Below are 21,045 nucleotides of genomic sequence, written 5' to 3' on the forward strand. Positions count from 1 at the left end.
GTGAACTGCAAGTCTATTGTGTATTTTCAGCGTTTCATTCTTCTATACACACACACAACACAAGCCTTTGACAGATAAGATGTCAATTTGTCAGACACATAGAAAGGCGTGGGCTTAATATTTTATTCTGCTGAATGATTACATGTCTCGCTGCCCTTTCATAAAACTGGCCTTGAGGGTGACAAGTAAAAAGGCATCATAGCAAATGCTTTCATATCGACTGGCACTCACACTCACGTCTGCTCTCTGCATTCTGAACCGCAGCCCTGAGGCTTCAACTGAGATCTTTAAAACACGCTCAAACTGCAAAACACGCGCAACCACATGTGGAGGCTTTTTTTTTCATTTTATATAAAATAATGCAGGAGTAAAAGAATGCTAGAATGAAACAATGAAAATAATGCATTAATACAGAAACTTTTTATTAAAAAAACAAGTAAATACATTCTGAAAACATTACTTGTGGTATTAATGCAACATTACACATCTTGAGTAGAAGATGAATAATCCAGTGTTGTTTTTTCATCCCTGATTATTTAAATGGAAAGGAAAAGCAAGCAAGCAAACCATTCAACCTCTAAATCAGATGTTTTCAGGCAGCACTGAATATTGTCTGACAGTTGCACTGCACAAATGAAAGCACATGAGAGTTTATCTCAGACAGACCTTCACCTCAACAGAAACAGCATTAAGAGAGACACTTTCACAAAGTCAAAGCAAAAACTAAAAAAGCAAGGCTGAAGAACACAAACACATGCAGAGTGTGATCCCGCACGCAGATATCTCCATTTTGTGTCAATTTAAAAAGTTACATAGGAGCACTAAAAATGTCAAAAAAGTGCTGAGGATCAAACTGGCGACTTACTTTGTGGGAGTCAGTTGCTCTAACAAGGAGGCTAAAGACCATGGCTTCTAGCGTCTGTCACGAGAGCATCATTAGAGGTCAGAGGAGTGAGGTTTATCTGCACAGCACTTCACTAACTGGTCTCCGCTACACTCACTTTGCTAAACCTCACTCCCATCTGGGTCACGGCACCAATGTAATCCCCCGGTCCTATTCCACTCAACCCGCTCCGAGCTGGGATCGAACCAGCGACCTTCCGCATGGAAGTCAGTTGCTCTAACAAGGAGTCTAAAGACAATGGCCTCTTGCAACTGTTACTAAAGCAACTTTAGAGGTCAGAGGAGTGAGGTTTACCAGCACAGCACTTCACTAACTGGCCCCCATTACACTCACCCCGCTAAACCTCACTCCCATCCGGGGTCACGGCACCAATGTAACTTCACCAGTCCTTTCCCACCCAACCCGCTCCAAGCTGGGATCGAACCGGCGGATTTACGCATGGGAGTCGGTTGCTCTAATAAGGAAGCTAAAGATCATGGTCACTAGCGACTGTCGCAAGAGCATCTTTAGAGGTCAGAGGAGTGAGGTTTACCTGCCCCCCTAAACGTCACGACACCAATGTAACCCCGCCAGTCCTAAACCACAGCTGGGATCGAAACGGTGACTTTCCACATGGTAGTCGGTTGCTTTACCAAGGGGTGGGGGAGGGGGGGATGCTAAAGGCCATGGCCTCTAGCGGCTGTAGCTAGAGCATCTTTAGAGGTCAGAGGAGTGAGGTCACCCCCCCCAAACCTCACTCCTATTCGGGTCATGGCACTAATGTAACACCGCCAGTCCTCTTCAATTTACCTACAGAGCAAACAGGTCTGTGGATGATGCAGTCAACACCTAGACAGACCAGGGACCTATGTCAGGATCTTGTTTGTTGGCTTCAGCTTGGCTTTTAACACTATCATCCCAAAAATTCTCCTGCCCAAATTCACTCAGCTCTCTGTGCCCACCTCTGTCTGTTAGTGGATCAACAGCTTCCTAACGGACAGGCAGCAGCTGGTGAAGCTGGGAAAATACTCATCCAGTACCCGCACAATCAGGACTGGCGCCCCCCAGGGGTGTGTCCTCTCCCCACTGCTCTTCTCTTTGTACACGATTGACTGCAGTTCAAAAGACTCTTGAAGTTCTTGAAGTTTGCAGACGACACCACATTTATTGGCCTCATTCAGGACGGTGACGAGTCTGCTTACAGACAGGAGGTTGAGGAGTTGGTTGTCTGGTGCAGTCACAAAAACCTGGAGCTCAACATGCTCAAAACAGTGGAGATGATAGTAGACTTCAGGAGAACCCCCCTGCTCTCCCCCCACTGAGCATCATGGACAGGATAGTGGTAGCAGTGGGGTCTCAGGACCTGAAGTGGGACACTCACATCGATTCCATTATCAAAAAAGCTCAACAAAGGCAGTACTTTCTTCATCAGTTGAGGAAGTTCAATGTCCCAAAGGAGCTGCTAAAACAGTTCTACACCTCCGTCATTGAATCAGTCATCTGCACATCAATAAATGTATGGTTTAGCTCAGCTACAGTACAGCACAGTACAACCCTCCCTACTCCCCAAGAACTGTACTTATCCAGAGCGAGCAAAAGGGCTGCCAAAATCACTCTGGACCCCTCACACCCAGTACACTGCCTCTTTGAACTTTTACCTTCTGGCTGACACTACAGAGCACTGTGCACCAGAACAGCCCGACACAGAAACAGTTTCTTTCCTCAGGCAATCCATCTCATGAACACTAGATGATATTAATTGTGGAACCAACATCACTACTTGCTATACACTTTTATAGACATATACACTTATTTAACAACACACTTTACATGCCAATTTGCACATAACAGCTGCACATATAACGTTGTATATAGTAATATACCTGTACATACTCTTGTCAATTTGTATATTTGCATTGAATACTTACTTCTATTTTTAAAATATATTTATTATCTGTTTTTGTCCTGTCTCTGTAATTCTGTTGCACTGTAGAAGCTCTGTCACGAAAACAAATTCCTCGTATGTGTGAACATACCTGGCAATAAAGCTCTTTCTGATTCTATACCACCCAACCCACTCCGAGCTGGGATCGAACCCGGCGACTTTCCGCATGGGAGTCGGTTGCTCTAACAAGGAGGCTAAAGACCATGGCCTCTACAAATGATGTCAGAATTGTCAATTTTAGCTGCACTATCCCTTTAACAGCAAAAAATAAAACGAAAAAGACAAAAATCTCCTTAAGGATGCACAAGGGTTAAAATACCCTACAATGTTGACAGGTTTGAGTTGAACAAATTCTGAAAATGCTAAAATCTCCACAAAGAAATCAATTTCTCTATTTTGTTTTTAAAAGGTGCTAATAATGGAGATGGAAATGTCTTGTAAAAGAAAACAAATAATCGGACCTTGTTGCCACAGATACAAATAAACACCACAAACACATAGAGAAGTGGCAGTACATTAATAATCCATATACACTAGAAGGCCCAGTGCATTAGAGCTAGCTGAAATGAGTCGCTACAGGGCCTGCTAATCTAATGAAGAAAAAAAAATAATAATCATGGCCTGGCAGAGTCTGCATCAAATAATTAAAGTCATAAATTAAATCCACACTTCTACACTCTCTGACCTTCTCTCAGGCTCTCAACAAAGCTCTTAAACACGGTCACTCTTCATCAAGCCCAAAACAGCTATTGTATTAATGATTTCCCCCATTAAAACGATCAATAGAGCAGCGACGTTGAGTTTTAATAAAGCACGAATGCAAGGGGACTTTAGTCTTTTGCTAAGAGTAGCTTCTACAATGCTAATCCAATTTTTTTTTAGAAAGACTTAAACATCATTCGTATGCTGTCAGACTGACAATGAATAGCATTCAAAAGGGCAGAAAGCAGATTTAACACACTGCTTTTGTGATGGTAAAAAGAGGATTCTGCAATAAAAGCCTTTTAGAAGAGAAAATAAGTGGCTAATAAAGAGACCCTGACATCGCTAATGTTTTTTCTCCGAAATGTAGTCCATTAAGAAAGTCACTGTGCGTTTACTGATTTTGTCAAATAAGCATATATATAAAAAAAATATTATAAATTATCTCAAAAAACAAAACATTATGTAGTTTTATTCTGTATCTAAACAACCACAAAATTTAAATGTAATAAATGTTTAAGCTAGTATTCCATACTTTGTGTTGATTTTTTTTTTCAGTTTTATCTGTAGTTTTATTCGTAAAACTATTTGACACTTCCTTCTGCCATTAAATCATCTTCTTATGACTGCGTGTTGAATGGCAGTCGAGGTGTCGGAGGATGTGCATCAGATGAGATACCATATAAGAGTGAGTCCAGCCACTATGCCGTTGAGTATAGCCATACTGTAGCCCATGTGGAAAGAGTGTCCGGTCATTTTTCTGCAAAACACAAACATGACGTTAGTCCACTGCTGTTAATTATCGTCCTTGCTGTATTTGTAACTTAGTAAAATTTTAGCCCATTTCCACTGAGTAGCACAGTAAATTTTGGCACAGTTCGGTAAGCTTTTATGTTCGTTTCCACTGTGAAAAAGTACCGTACCACTTTTGGCCCGTTTTCACTGAGTGGTACGGTACGCTTTTATGTTTGTTTCCAATGTCAAAGGGTACCTAGCACAAAAAAGGGTACCAAAAGGTGGAGCAAGACGCACAGCTGAACACAATTGGTTGACAGAGATACGTCACTAGCAGAAGCAGGAGAATAAAAAGAAAGGGAGCGCCATTTTTAAATACAGAGCTGAGACATTACACTGTAATAATATATACATATAATAACAAGCCATGATCGACCCGAGCTCAAAAAAACGATGAACAGCCACAAAGCCAAGAAGAACAAAATCTGCTGTGTCCTGTTGTTTTACAAGCCCGTTTAAAAGTGCAAACAATTTCACTTTCTCCAGAGAGCTCGCCGTGCATCTATATTTGAAATAACGAAACTTTTGAGCTCATATTTATAACATGTGCGTTATTATTGAAGCGCTCTGATATCCGATCCTCAAATGCAGAAGACGCGAATGAGACAAATCTGTACGTTCTAAGCAAACGTATTGCGTATTTTGAATCGTTCGACCGTGGGACAGTAATCCGCCTCTGTTTTCACATTTGCATTGCCTTCTTTGCAATTAGCTTCATACTATAACAGTAGCTTCATACTATAGCATTCCGATTGAACCACTGAAGGGACATGGACTGTTTTGAGGATGTTTTTGGTTCCTTTCTTGACATTGAAAGTTTCTGATGCTATTATATTCCAACATGTTGACTAGATCAGATTTTTACATCTTTTTAAAAAGCTGATCCATATCTAACTTATGCACTTTATACACTTGGCAAAACAACTCAAGGTAGATATAAAGACCTGGACTTTTTCTGGACTTTGAAAATCTCTTGTTGTCTATGGAGGGTCAGAGAGCTCTCGGATTTCATCCAAAATATTTTAAGATGTGTTCCGAAGATGAATGAATGAAGGAATGAATGTCTCAGGGGTTTGGAACAAAATGAAGTTGAGAAATAATAACAACATTTCAATTTTGGGGTGAACTATCCCTAATGTGTAACAAAATATGACACCCCAAATGTAGCAAGGGTTGCCATTAAAGAGATATTTATTGTGGCTGATGTCCAATAGAGTTGGAGACATTAGCCACCATTGCTTTTTCAGTGAGGTATGACTTTGTATTGGCAAGGGAATATATGTTCACTTACTTCTGTTTAACACTGGTGCACAAGCAGAGCGTAAGCAGCGCAGAAGCTTTGTGTATACAGAGAAGCAGCAGCATGATTTTTGTGCTTTCACACATTCGTCACGTACAGCTGAACCATGGTTTGTGTACTACAAATACAGACGATTTGCGCTCATTATGTCACCTTTAAAGGTGTTCTTGCCCGGGGAACTGTATGTCAAGTGCTTTGATTTATTCCGGACAGAGTGCTCTGCTATGCTATGATGATTCCACTGCCCCATACATACCATATATGTATATAACATAACACTCATTCCTCCGGGTGCATTTCAAGCATATTCCATTCATTTTTCCCGTAAATTGGAATGATATACAGCAAATGCATACATTTCAGTAAACTGAATCCCTTATTAATGTAAAATAATGGAAAATGTGATAGGGAAAATTTAATTATTTTACTAATTGTTGTTTAACTTATTTTTAAAGCACAACAGAGACCACAATAACAGAGTTGACATTTTCCACTACATTGTACTTTAGCTCAAGATGCTAAATCAAATCACAGTGGGTAGCACGTTCGCATCACAGCAAGAAGGTCACTGGTTCGAGCCTCGGTTGGGTCAGTTGGCATTTCTGTGTGGAGTTTGCATGTTCTCCCTGTGTTTGCATGGGTTTCCTCTGGGTGCTCCGGTTTCCCCCACAAGTCCAAAGATGTGGTACAGGTGAATTGGATATGCAAAAATTTACCGTAGTGTATAAGTGTGTGTGTGAATGAGTGTGTATGGATGTTTCCCAGTGATGGGTATGCTGCGAATAATGAATAATGAACTATTGGTGTTTTATTCTACACATTTTTGTACAAATTATTATTATAAGAATAATGACAAGCCTCAATGTCCTCCAGAGTTTCCAACCAATGGAAATAAAATCACTTGAAGAAAGTGACATGATTTTCTATCAGTGCTTTAAAGATTGTTATGCCTTTTAATAACTGATGTAAGTTGGCCAGAATGTAGAGACAGAAACAATTTTTTTTAATAATTGAAATTACAAAACAACAAAGAAAATTGATGTTCCATGCAAATGTTTGTTTAATTAGAAGAGTAATCCTACAAAAAAAATTAGATCAGCCCTAAATGTTTTAAGACATTTTAGGTAAGATTCAAGTAAAAAATAGGTATAGTGGGAGCCTTTAAGTTAATATTTTCAAGACAAAATGTCCCTAAAATACACAGATATTTACACACACACACACACACACACACAAAAAAAACATTAGGTTAATAATTTTAAACAATAGAAAGGTTAAAAATATTGAGCCGCTATGTTGGGTTAAACCGAGGGTTTATTGGATTGCTTCCATAACAACTTGGGTTAAAATTTAAATTTCAACGGTTGACCAGCTGTTGACTGTTTGGTGACAGAAGACACCCTTGCATGGGTAAGGTTTCATATTTAATTTTCATATTTTGTTATGGTTCTCGGTTAAAAACAAAAAACATTTCAAGTTGTCACAGTAGTTTCATCACTTTATTCTCTTAAATGTTTACACGCCCCGTGAATTAGCTTATTTTGTGTCAGCCGCCGAGGTTTGCTTTAAAGCAAATGTCTATAGCTATTCACCTTAACAGTAACAAAAAACAGACTATAGGAAGGCCATTCACTTATCGTGTCTAAAAGCATGTGGAAAGTGCGAGGCGCAACCCTTTCTTCTACACTTTCAATAAACATTCTAAAGGTGTCTGCCTTAGCAAAAGTCGAGCAAAGGAGTCTAGCAAAGTTGAGCAAAGGAGATCGAGCCTTCTCATTTATGGCTCCTAAACTCTGGAATAGCCTTCCTGATAACGCCCGAGGCCCAGACACACTCTCGCAGTTCTAAACTAACGACCTATCTCTTTAGTAAAGCATACACTCAGTGCATCACTTAGCGGTATGATACATGAATGTGCTCCACACAGGTTTCTTCATCTCGTTTATATTCATTATGAACAGCAGCTACGCTAATTATTCTCTTTATTCTCTATTTCCACCTGGGGACACTCATCCCAAGACCCTTAGACCATGCAGCGCCACTGATTCGATCCAAGACCAGCGACGAGATGATCCCAAGGTTTCCATATCCTGAACCAGGCCGTATCCTGAGCAGCTACTGTGGTGGTCATGGAGGAGTGGAGAGCATGAGACTGATTCCTGTGACGCTCCAGGGACAGACGAGTCTCAAGCTAGTGGCATGATTCGGGATCTGTAGAGCTGCGCATCGATGGATTTGCTCTTCAGTGTTTGAACCCTCAGTAGTGATTATTAAACCACACTGAACTCAGCTAAACTGAACCGAACTTAAACTTTGAAAAGTGAACTACACTGTTTCAATTTCCTATGATCTTTTATGTGAAGCTGCTTTGACACAATCTACATTGTAAAAGCGCTATACAAATAATGTTGAATTGAATTGCCTGGAATTCGCGAGCACGTCACTCTGCGCCTCCATTTGGAATAATTTGTGTGTGCAAAAGAGGCGATATGTGAACGCCCCCAACATGTTAGAAAGTTTTAAAGATTAGATTTATTAAATATAGCCTATGATTCACTGACGTATCTTAATAGTTTTATGTCGTTTTCAGATCATTATAAACCCCTGTCATTAATAAGTCATGTATTTACAGTAAAATGTATTACTTTTCTAAAAAAAAATCTCCAATAGTATCAGAGACATTTTAATGAAGTTATTACAGTAGGCTGTTGTCTCTGATTTTACAGTACCATATGGTTAGTGTGCCATTTCAGTCAAATGCTTCACAGTTAACTTGATGTAATTTGTTAGTTTCATTGAAGTTTTTGTTTTTGAATACTAATAGAAGCAATTCTGGAATCATGTAGATCACAGAATAAATGTATATTAAGATATACCTCAAGTTTCAATCATTTAAACAGTCCTTTGAAATTTAGACAAAAAGGAAATCCTCAGAATAATGTATTTCTGTGTATTTTTATTAATTTCATTTTCTCAGTAATATATGTCATATTGCGACTGTATTCTTCACCTAAATTACTGTATCTTTTTAAAGTGAATTCATGTGATCATTAGATGCAGTGTGACTTATATTTAGTGTGAGCAGTGCAGCAAAAATAGATTCTGTGGTGGACATGATCACGGTAGTGTGAGTGATCTAATCTGTTAACATGGACGTTTGAAAAAACAAAACACAAACAACCACCACCATACTGGTTATTTCCACATATGAATGAAGCCTGAAACAGATCTGAGAATATTGCAATCCATGTTTGTGTTCCTATTTACACACTTGAGTGTCATTATCCACTTTGTGCTACATTTAAGGTAAAAAAGTTGAAATTGAAGCAGTACATGTACAGTAAATGTGTCCAAAGTATATACTGTGTAAGCTTCATACAAGTCAACAATATTGGACAATGCACTTTTTTTTGCATGCAAAATATTGCTGAGTCTGCACCTACACTAAAAAATGTAATGACAAAATGTCAAGTCAACAAATATTTTTATGTTGCTTTAACTTTAACAAATTTTTTTAAAGTTATACAAAGTTTACCTTAATATCATGAGTCTGTTTGCTTGACGAAATTTGAGATTACTAGAAAATAGGACTGCACGATATTGGAAAAAACTGACATTGCAGTATGTTTTTTTTGTCTGCGATTTATTTTGCGATATAATTTCAAAAATCTTAAATTTAGATTGATTGAGATTAATTTGTATGTGACTATCTGCATTAAATATAATAAACAAATTAGAAGCACATTACAACAAAGCAAATTACAATGAAGACGCAAATTAAATGAATCGTTTTTATTGTTTTCTGTGAAATCTAACACTATCGAGGCACAGAAATTCAGAAAACTACACAAATCACTGTGGTGGCTGGTTATTATAACCCCAACTTGACATTGCAGATCTTGCAATGTGACTTTTGCAGATTCGCACATTGTGATATTGATGTTGAATCGATATTTTGTGCAGCCCTGCTAGAAAAGCTCATTTGATTCAACTAAAAAAAGGCAGCAAATTTTTTTTTTTTTTTATAACGACCAAAAATTACCAAAGATTCCAAAGACAACAAATTAATATAAAAACCAAACAATATAATCAAAAACCATTGATATCATTAGACTGGATAGAATCTCATCATACACTCCAAGATTGTGTGTAAAATCTGTCAAACTCTGCAGACTATAACTCTGACTTACTGCAGGGCTGAATAAACCAGCCTGCAAATCAGGGCATAAATCTATTCCAAGTCTTTAGTTCAGAGCCATTATCGAGGTCTGGATTCCCACAAAACCTTCAATATAATTACTTCATTATAATCAGCAGTTTACACTGTGAGGAATCTTTTATTTACACTGCGTCTATGCCTCGTTGATCATAATGGGAGTGTTAATGGTTGCTGCCATGCACAAATAAATGGCTTCCATTTTAGCTCTAAAGCAATTAATTTTGAAAACGCTGCATCCATGCTCATAACGAATGTGTGAATAGTTACACTCATTCACTTTATTAGGTAAATCTGCCCAACTGCTCTTCAACGCAAATTCCTAATCAGCCAATCGCACGGCAGGAACTCAATGCATTTATGCATATAGACATGGTCAAGACGATCTGCTGCAGTTCAAACTGAGCATCAGAATGGGGAAGAAAGGTGATTTAAGTGACTTTGAACATGGCATGTTGGTGCCAGATGGGCTGGTCTGAGTATTTCTGAAACTGCTGATCTACTGGGATTTTCACGCACAACCGTCTCTAGGTTTTACAGAGAATGGTCCGAAAAAGAGAAAGTATCCAGTGAGCGGCAGTTCTGTGGGCGCAAATTCCTTGTTAATGCCAGAGGTCAGATGACAATGGCCAGACTGGTTCGAGCTGATACAAAGGCAACAGTAACTCAAATAACCACTCGTTAAAACGGAGGTATGCAGAAGAGCATCTCTGAATGCACAACATGTCCAAGCTTAAGGTGGAAACTGAGGCTACAATTCGCACGGGCTCACCAAAATTGGAAAATAAAAGTTTGGAAAAACGTTGCTTGGTCTGATGAGTCTCGATTTCTGCTGCTACATATTGGATGGTAGGGTCAGAATTTGGCGTCAACAACATGAAGGCATGGATCCATCCTGCCTTGTATGAACAGTTCAGGCTGGTGGTGGTGGTGTAATGGTGTGGGGGATATTTTCTTGGCACACTTTGGGTCCATTTGTACCAATTGAGCATCATGTCAACGCTGTGGTACCCAAGTACTGTTGCTGACCATGTCCATCCCTTTATGACCAGAGGCTAGTTCCAGCAGGATAATACGCCATGTCAAAGCGCACATCATCTCAGACTGGTTTCTTGAACATGACATTTAGTTCACTGAACTCAAATGGCCTCCACAGTCACTAGAACTCAATCCAATAGAGCACCTTTGAGATGTGGTGGAACAGGAGATTCGCATCATGTATGTGCAGCTGACAAATCTGCAGCAAATGTGTAATGCTATCATGTCAATATGGACCAAAACCGCTGAGGAATATTTCCAGTACCTTGTTGAATCTATGCCATGAAGGATTAAGGTAGTTCTGAAGGCGAAAGTGGCTCCAAACCAGTACAAGTAAGGTGTACCTAATAAAGTGGCTAGTGAGTGTAAAATACAAAAAAACACAATGTAAACAGAAAAGTCTGATGCAAAATGACAGGCCTAAACGAGATGCTGTAATCTAAACACTTGTAAGCCTGGCAGCTGTGATAATAATCTCAATTATTTATCTGATTAAGTGCACAGCTACATGATGTACTTCCACTTTCTTTCGTTCTCAATCAATCTGTTGCTCCCAAGAGAGGTGTGTGACGCTAATGCAGGAAGTTGAAAAGCACACGGAACAAACAAAAGACCATGTATAGAATATGGACAAGCATATTGATTATATCAGCTGGCCATTACTCTGTTTTAGTAAGTGCAGAGGCCCATAAAAGACCCATTATGAGGCATCCAGATGTCCCATGTCAACCACTCCCATGAGTCCTCTTTAATGGCCGATCTGAAGATGCTTTTAAAGTGGCAGGATCAGAAGTACAGTCGTGCACCACTACTGCGAAAAGCTAGACAATGACATCATATTTTTATTATTATAGTTACTCTAACGAAATTGCTTCACTGTGTATTAATATTTGAAAAACTTTTGAGAACAACAAGGACCCCTGCAGTGTGCCTTTTAAAAATTTCATGATGAGGCAATGTTAGTTCAGGCTGCATAATGTCAAAGAATCCATAAATATGTAATCATTTTATGATTAAATGATTCATGATAAAATAAAACCGTTTAAGTTGGGATGTAGCAGTACACAAAAAAAATGGTTTGGTATACTTTGGTATATTTTGCTTTTTGAATACATACTTCAGTATAGGGTTGTCACGATACAATGATTTCAGGCTACAATACTATACCAGCTAAAATATCACGATACCAAGTAGTATCGCAATACTATTAATTCATAACTCAAATCTACGAAATAAAGCAAATTGTCAGATATACAATATTTTATATTTCATAATATTTCAATTTAATTCCCTTTTTATTAAAAATGTATTATTTGTACAGAAGTTCTCTGCTTTTTTGTGTATACTGTGACTCTTTTGTTGTTATTGCAATAATATTAATAAAATAAATAAATAAATAATAATAGGTCAAGCCATATGATCTGTCATGACTGTAGCAAACTACAACTCGTGTGCAAATAGTTAAAATGAAAGTAAAATAAAGTGGTCTTGATTATTTGCTGACACAAACGTTTAAGCATTTTACTGACTTTTCCACATGCAACATATTGTAGAACCGTTAATGGCAATACTACTGTTTACAAACTACGGTGACAACGCCAGTATCTTTGGAGCCATAGTATCTTGGTGCTACCGAAGTAACGGTAAACCGTGCAACCCTACTTCTGTATGCCACTGTCTTTAAATAGATTCAGTAATAATTAAATGTATATTATCTGAGAGGTGGCACTGTGGCTCAGTGGTTAGCACTCTCGCCTCACAGCAAAAAGGTCGCTGGTTCAAAAACTGACGCCTGGGTCAGTTGGCGTTTCTGTGTGGAGTTTGCATCTCCCCGTGTTCGCGTAGGTTCCCGTTTACCCTACAGTCCAAAGACATGCGCTATAGGTAAACTGGCTGAACTAAATAAGCCGTAGTTTATGAGTGTGTGTGTGTGAGAGAATATGAGTGTATGGGGGTTTTCCAGTACTGGGTTGCAGCTGGATTAAAACATTTGCTGGATAAGTTGGAGGTTCATTCTGCTGTGGCAACCCCTGATTAAAAAAAGAAGGACTAAACCAAAGGAAAATTAATGAATGAATATTATTTGAGCTGATGTAAACTATTCAAGTGTTGTAAAAATAACCACTAATTGTCACTCACACTCTGCATTTATCAACTGTATGTATGTGTGTGTCCTTCAGAAACGTAAACTAGTCATTTTTTTTGCCCAAAGTTAATAAAACATAAAAATGAATATATAAATAAACCAAACAAGTTAAGAATAATACAATTATAAAATAATTATTGCAGAAACACAAAATATAGTATATATACTGCAGTAGTCAACATTTGAAGTGGAATCCACTTTCATCAAAGTTGTTCTAAAAATATAGAACACCCATTCTTGTCTTGGAACAATTTTGAAAATACTTTTTTGATCCACTTCAGATGTTACTGCTGTACTACTGTAGTTTATCTGTAGAGTATAACAGTATATACACTACCTGACAAAAGATCATGCCTTGATTTTTAATTATTTAATTAGGACAGTAAGGTCTGACTTTGCGTAGACAAAAGTCTTGTCACTTAACATAAATAATGTACAGTATAGAATATAAAGTCATGGTGCAGTGGAAAAAGAATTAACATTGTGTATGACTCTCATGAGCTTGGGCGACTGCATCCAAACATCTCTGCAATGACTCAAATAGCTTATTAATAAAGTCATCTGGAATGGCAAAGAAAAAGTTCTTACAGAACTCCCAGAGTTCATCAAGATTCTTTGGATTCATCTTCAATGCCTCTTCCTCCATCTTACACCAGACATGCTCAATAATGTTCATATCCGGTCACAGGGCTGGCTAATCATGGAGCACCTTGACTTTCTTTGATGTGAACTTTGATGTGAAAAAAAACCCTTCTACCACTGCAAAAAAAAAAAAAAAAAAAAAATCTACCTTCTGCCACTTTTCCCAAATGATCAACTAGATGTCAAGTTATTATTTGTTGCTCTTACAACTGGGATCGACAAGACAAGACTTTTGTCAGTTAGTGTACAATTTTGTGTGCATGTCACATTTAGTCAAGCTTGAACAGAAGTTGTAGCTAGTAAAAGCATATTTGGCATACTTGTCCCGCCTCTCTTAGGTCTAGTTCAGGACCTAGTTGAAACGCCAAAAAGCAAATCTGGCAGAAAGCTAAATTGTGGCACCGGCACCTCAGTCATGCAGTGCTGGACTTGCAGGAGAGATAGTAGAGGGGGCAACAAATGATTGAGTTGTTATAAAATGAAAGATATTATAGCTAGATTAGACCCTTATTCCTTGGCTGGGATTGTAAACATTTGAAGCTGCATTGAAAATTACTTAGACCTTCAATTTTTCATTTATTGCTCATGGATGCACACAAATGGCAGCATGTACACTACATTATATTAGGCATTGCATTTAATCAGTAAATGATTCTATTAAATTAACAATAATTGATTCATTTTACAATCAAATCCTTTTATTTACAGTAAAACATTCATCTCTTTGGCGAGGATGCTTTCTTTTTGAGTGTCATTTGCACATCCTGTAGTGTCAATGACAAAGTGCCACTGAAGCAGACACATCTCACGTTATTAATGTTAATGATTAGTCTCGTTCAGACTCAAAACAGTGACTCGGTCAGTAAAGGGTGTTTTCTTTCACTACATTCAACAAATCACATGCTCCTTAACATCTCAAACTCCAAGACTCAATTAAAAACAACGATTTGATCACAAATGTAACATCACTATTTTTAAGTTATTTGTCCAATTGGACAAAGACATTTTTTTCTACTTGCTCATGCCTTTAATGCTTTTCTGGGACAAGTGAATATTTTGCATAAGGTGCATCAAAAATCGCATTCCATTTTGTAGTATAAATAGTGTAAGTAGTGCTTTCACACTGAAATTCTAAAAAGAATAAGTGCACTTTAAATAACTGGATGGTGCACTTATTCAACCGTTAAAATAAAGTGTGGAATGTTGGACACTTCACGCACTCAACGGCCGCTGCTTTGCTCATGTAGCGAAAGGGGCGGACCTTTCGGGCACTGATATTGGATTATTTATTTTGGAGTAATAAAGCAAAATTCTCCTTTGAGAATAATTATACACGATAATGACAGTTCGATAATTATTTGATAATTTTTGTAACGCTGCGCAGGCATTTTGCAGCCTGCCCTTCCGGATGCCGCACGCAGTACAAGTGTACAGCCATACAGTGTTAGTTGCACTTGGAGGAGTAAGAAAAAATGAGGTAAAAAATGTGACAGTCACAATCACTACACTTCAGTAGTTTGGAGCTTCTTAGTTTTTTGCAATCTGACACAAAACAGAGCAACGTGCACTGCAAACTGCGCAGACGACTCATTTCATCAAAAGCAGGCAACACCACAAACCTGTTTCATCATTTAAAATAATACCACCCTTATGAAGATGCTAAGAAATCACAGACCCAAACAAGTGTTGGTAAACCAGTGCAACTACCCCACAGAGTTTCATGTCATTATTTTCAAAAGCCGTGCCTTATGAGAAAAACCCCCGAAAAGACAGACAAAAGATATGACAGACAACCCAATCTCAATGAACACTTGATGCTTGCTGTAAACTACAAGCTGCATTATTAAAGGGCATTTGTAACGACATTGATAGGATATTTTGTTGTTAAGCTTATGTATCCTTTTTAATATTAAGATATGTTTTTGGAATTTTTAATACATATTGTCCCTCATCGATGGTAAAAGAACCAGCCTTTATGAAGGACAAAATCACAGAGGAGAAATCAGATGCTCAAGACATAATCTTTAAAATAATGACATATTAAAAATGCAGCCAATAAGACAGATGATTACTACAGCAGTGGATCATTAATTAAATCCTTATTTTCCACAGAGAGAAGCATCATCCACCCGCAGTTGTTTAATGCGGGCACGAACACTTTATATATAATTCTTTGAAAATGTTTCTTTTTGCAACGAATTTTGTTTTGTATAATCAAATAATAATAAACTTAATTCTAATGTACAAGAAGAACGAAAAATCTGAGGTGAAGCGCTTTAAAACAAGTCTGCTATAGTAAATGCTTTAGTGTCAAAACAATCCATCAAACTGTTTTCACGGTTTCATTTTAATTCATTAACGAAGCGCGGTTTGAACAGCATGAGCTGGACAGTCTTTACAAGCTATTTGCAGCACTGATAATATTTTATAGGTACTTCGGAAGAATAAACTCGGTCTGAAGGATGAGAGAGCTTAAAAACCTGTTGAGTGAATGGAGAGGTTCCCCGCATCTCTCGCCATGATGTGTGATTTATAAAATGAGAGTCTGCATAGGCCTATTCGTGCCAGTCTGTGAGGTAATATTAAAAAACCAGATATAACTGAGATCTGCGCAAAACAGGTTTTTTATGCATCCCGCAGGATGCGATGTCAAGAGGGTGGGTCCACAAGTAAGGTAAACTGCACACACTTGATGATTTAATGCGTGGACGAAAAATAGCAACGGTGTCAGTTTCAATATCGTTATACCGTCATAAAAAACAATGCACATAAATAGGAGACAAGTATTAAATAATAAATATTATTTATTTAATGCCTAAATATCCGTATGCGTGATTGTCATCACAGGACAGTGTGGAGGAGAGAGAGAGAGGTGAGGTAAGATGGCGAGTCGCGCACCAAGTGACCTAGGGCTTCATGTACAAAGACTTGCATTGAAATCATACTAAAACATTGCGAACGCACAAAGCTGTAAATGTGCGTACGCAGTAAAAAATTCAGATGTATGAAACACTGCGTACGCGGAATCTCATGCATATTCACTTTGTACATTCAAATTAACGTGAAACTGAGTGCACACGCACGAACGCAAAACCCCTCCATGCCTCCTCCCCTGTATGAATACGCTAATGACTCTACTTTGGCAAAACCAAACGAAAAAGCAATGGCAAAAGCAAGCAAAAAGAGAAACTTTGAACAGAATGTGAATTGGAAGTGCTCCTATCGGAGATAGACCGGAGAAAAACTGTGTTATTTGCAAGTTTGTCCTCCGGAATTAATAACAAAAGAAAAAAATAGAGTGGGACAGTTTAGCTGACGCGGTTAATGCAGTTGGGTCTGAACATCGCACTGAGTGAATTTAAAAAGAAATGGACTGATGTAAAGGTGTACAATTTTTCCAGGATCTATAGCAGCGTGAGTGGCGTAGCTCGTAAAGCACATGACAACATGTTTTGACACGTTCGATCATGGACTCGGTTCAAACCCAGCGTCTGATGAACTCATTCTTCTTTTTTCCCCCCACTACATATTAGATTTTGCCTACTCTTCATCACGAGGAAGACAAGTAGGAATCATTAATAAGTGTATGTATTATGTTAAGCGCATTTGAGCGTCTCATATTATTCATCCAAATTCGTCTTCAGATGGCGCCTTTATTGCAATGTGCGTGCAGTCGATCGCTCCGATTACATTGGGAAAACCGGCGATCGCTGCAAATTGTGCTTTAATGTTTGGCTGGTCAACTGCATGGTATGGAAACCTTATAAATCTGCTAGACATGAGGATGATCCCGTCCCAAACAGCTGCCATTGCATGGCTCAAAGATACTGTGTATTGTGCAAATTAACAATTGCCTCTAGGAGTCGCCAATGGAAATAAAACAAACACACCCAAGAAATTCACGTACGCCAGACATGAAGTTGGCGTGAACCAACGCACATTCTCACGTTCATTTAATCGTTAGTAAATCCAAACGTGAGCGTCAAATCTGGCGTAAGCAAAGTTTTGTGCGTACGCATCGTTGAGGCCCCTGGTCTTGAAAAAGAACACAACCTCTGCAGTTTGGCAGTATTTCTGGTTTCGACCGAACGAGAAGGGAGACATTGTAAATACGTCGGTAAATGCTTGTTTATACTTCTGCATCAAGTGATCGACGTGACCCACAGCGCATGCAATACGCGTAGCTATGCCCTTATACTTCTGCACGCTGTTTTTGTTGCTCTGCAATAACACTTCCGAAATGCAAGTTGGCAGTGCGGTGTTTATGTTCCTCTGTGTCGAGTTTTTTCGCTGGTCTTTTGTTTTTCTGAACGCTTCCTTAATGTACAAGTGATTCAATCTCAGTCATTTAGAGGCAGGAACCGGCGGACGTGCAACAACTTTAACCATGAGGTAAACACGAAACAAAACTTTCCATCCGGAGCTTATTCTTGGGACTCCACACTTGTAAACAATTTTTTGAGAGGTGCGCGTCAGCGATGCCGACAGCCACGGCAAGGGCTATGCATCCACGCGTAGGCCCCGTCGTAGCATACGCATGCGCTTGATGCAGAAGTATAAACCAGGCTTAACTCTAGTGTAATTTGAATGGGAGCAGGCGCGCGGTCTAACAATATCGCTCCTGAATGAGAGAGAGCGTGATGCTGTGAGTTGCTTGGTGCTCTATATGTGTGTTTGTGTGTGCGCGTGTTTGTGAATGAGAGAGAGAGAGAGAGAGAGAGAGAGAGAGAGAGAGAGAGAAAGAGAGAGAGAGATATGCTGTACGTCGCCTGGTGCTGTCTCTGTGTGTGTGTGTGTGTGTGTGTGTGTGTGTGTGTGTGTGTGTGTGTGTGTGTATGTGTATGTGTATGTGTATGTGTATGTGTATGTGTATGTGTATGTGTATGTGTGTGTGTGTGTGTGTGTGTGTGTGTGTGTGTGTGTGTGTGTGTGTGTGAATGAATAAGAGAGAGAGCGTTCCGCACAGATCTCTAATATGAACAAGGCAAACAGGTGACCCCGAACCTAAGGTCGCATATACGGTATTCAGTTTCTGAATAGTTTATGCCTAGCTCAGACTGCATGATTTTAGCCCCGATTTTGACTCGACTAAAGCTTTTGAGAAATCGCCGACAAATGCCTGAAATCACAGGCAAATCGGTGCTCATGCATGTGAGTGACAAGCACACATTATGAACTATCAAAGACGGGATCTGAGAGAATCACAGATGAGTCGCCGATGCCCGTGAGTTATTTGGCATGTTAAATATCTGGAGCTGTCAGCGATTCAAATCATGTCGTGTGAAATGAGTTTTGACTGAAAATAACATCGGCGATCGCCTACAGCCAATGAGAGAGCAGCATTCCCTTGTGCGTGTAAATCTGCAGGCCAGCGGGAGGTTGAGGGATATTTGTCAGGAGCACCCATGTCTGTTTAACGTTTCATACAGAAAGTTAAAAAAGAAAGTTGAGGAGAAATTGCTAATTCCCTTCAAACCCAGGTGAGCAAATATGAACATTTTCTACCCCATTAAAGGCTTCTTTCTCGTTATGTAGTTAATAACAAAATATATACTACGTGTTTTTGACTGTGAGACGTAGTTTGGACAAAGTTGTCGTCAATTCTTCCTATTGTTAAGTCATGCAATGTGAAAGCCCCTGTTGCCGATCCATCTTGCAGCGTAAACAAAACGCTAGCCCAGATAGTCATGCAGTGTGAAAACATCTGTGACACGACTACTTTGAAAATCATGCAGTCTGAACTCGTCATTAGATAAAAGCCAACAGTTTGGTAACGCTGTCTGCGCCTTACATCATAATTTTTTTTATTATGCACGGTAATACCAGATACCGAGGTAAAATAGGCAGGTGGTTTGATGGTATCAAAATTTGGATACCGCCAGAGCTTAATTGGCATGCTGAAAATCCTATAAAATTGATAGATATAAAGATTTAACATTGATCGTGATAATTATTGATATCGACTGATATGAAAAAAATTATCGTGCATGACTATCGTGATACGCACGGACGCACACGCGCACACACACACACACACACACAGCCAATTTTCATGTTTGGGTGAACCCCGTGGCCCAGCCTGAACACCCGCTGGTTGCATGGTTTGGGACTTCTTGAGCTGCGCATAGATGCTCTTCAGTGTTTGGACTTTCAGCTGTGAAAATTAAACCACACTAAACTGAACTAAAATGAACTTCAACTCTGAAAACTGGACTGACACAGTTTTAAATTATTAGATCTTCTATGTTAAGCTGCTTTGACACCATCTACATTGTAAAAGCGCTATATAAATAAAGATTAATTAAACTATCCTTTTAATTATGAGCTCTGTATGTGTGTGTTTTCAAAATTATGTTATTAAATTGGAAGTTTTTAAAAATTGGACAAAAATCCGCCAAAACACCATGCTCTAATTTTTTTCTAAATAACAGAACTAAATAGCCATGACACATGAAGGCTCATTCAATTGCAGCAGATAAGTCTCAACCAGGCATATCACACACTCTGATAGAGCTGTATCAGTTTGTGTCTGTTAAAGGTTCATCTATCCCAAAGACACAACCAACTTAATGATACACTTCAGTGAGACAGCAGCCTTGATGCAGAACATTAGTGAGCCAGCCATTTCCCACCACATCTATAGCAAAACCGTTTGAGAATAGATTATAATTAAGGCCATCCGTTCAGATAATTTACAGACTTGAGATCTAATCAGGGAATGGCACGACTAAAAAACCCAAAGCAACGAAAGAGACTAAACTAATTTCTATTAGCCAGTTAATTCAGCAAATCAATTGTTGTGGCGTTCGCTCCCTGAACCTCACCTAGGACGGAAGTAGATAATGTTAAGCTTATCTGCTGAAGACAGAGCCGCAAAGAACCGACTGTGACCATATGCACTCGATGATTGAAAGGTTGGGTTTCTATGGAAACAAAGTAATGGGTGCATTACACTAATGTGTGTGTGTGTGTGTGTGTGTGTGTGTGTGTGTGTGTGTGTGTGCATATCTGGAAAGAAAGAAGGAAAGCTTCTATAAGCATCAGAGTCATTTGAGGATAATGCGAAAGGCTAATTGCTAGAGCAGCGCTGCGACATACTGTGAGAAGCGAAATGGAGAACGCCAATAGGACAGGGTGTGTGTGTCGACCACTGCTGTGTTGTGGTGGGGAACTGGAGCTATGCAAGCGTGAAGGAACAAGCAGACCCAGTCACACTTCTGTGGGGGTCAGTCAATACCACCCCCATTCGGCAGCTAGCTGGTCGATAGCCTGTTTGCGTTCTGTGTAAGTTGGGTTTAGGACAGACACCGGAGCACCGCTGCGTGATTAGATAACCAACTTGCTCGCCAATGGAGTGACCCTGGGTTTTATCGCCAAG

General features: G+C 39.1%; 1 protein-coding gene across 1 annotated transcript in view; it reads right to left on the minus strand.

Annotated features, from left to right (window-relative positions):
• Positions 1 to 398: 398 nt before the first annotated feature.
• Positions 399 to 21,045, minus strand: part of arl6ip6 (ADP-ribosylation factor-like 6 interacting protein 6) — a 37,082-nt gene continuing 16,435 nt past the window's right edge. Inside the window, exon 4 of the mRNA XM_056459669.1 lies at positions 399 to 4,290. Within this exon, the coding sequence (XP_056315644.1) occupies positions 4,197 to 4,290 (94 nt within the window). The 3' untranslated portion in view covers positions 399 to 4,196. The remainder of the gene's footprint in view (positions 4,291 to 21,045) is intronic.

This window comes from Danio aesculapii, chromosome 6 (genome assembly GCF_903798145.1).
Source record: "Danio aesculapii chromosome 6, fDanAes4.1, whole genome shotgun sequence".
Lineage (NCBI taxonomy): Eukaryota > Metazoa > Chordata > Actinopteri > Cypriniformes > Danionidae > Danio > Danio aesculapii.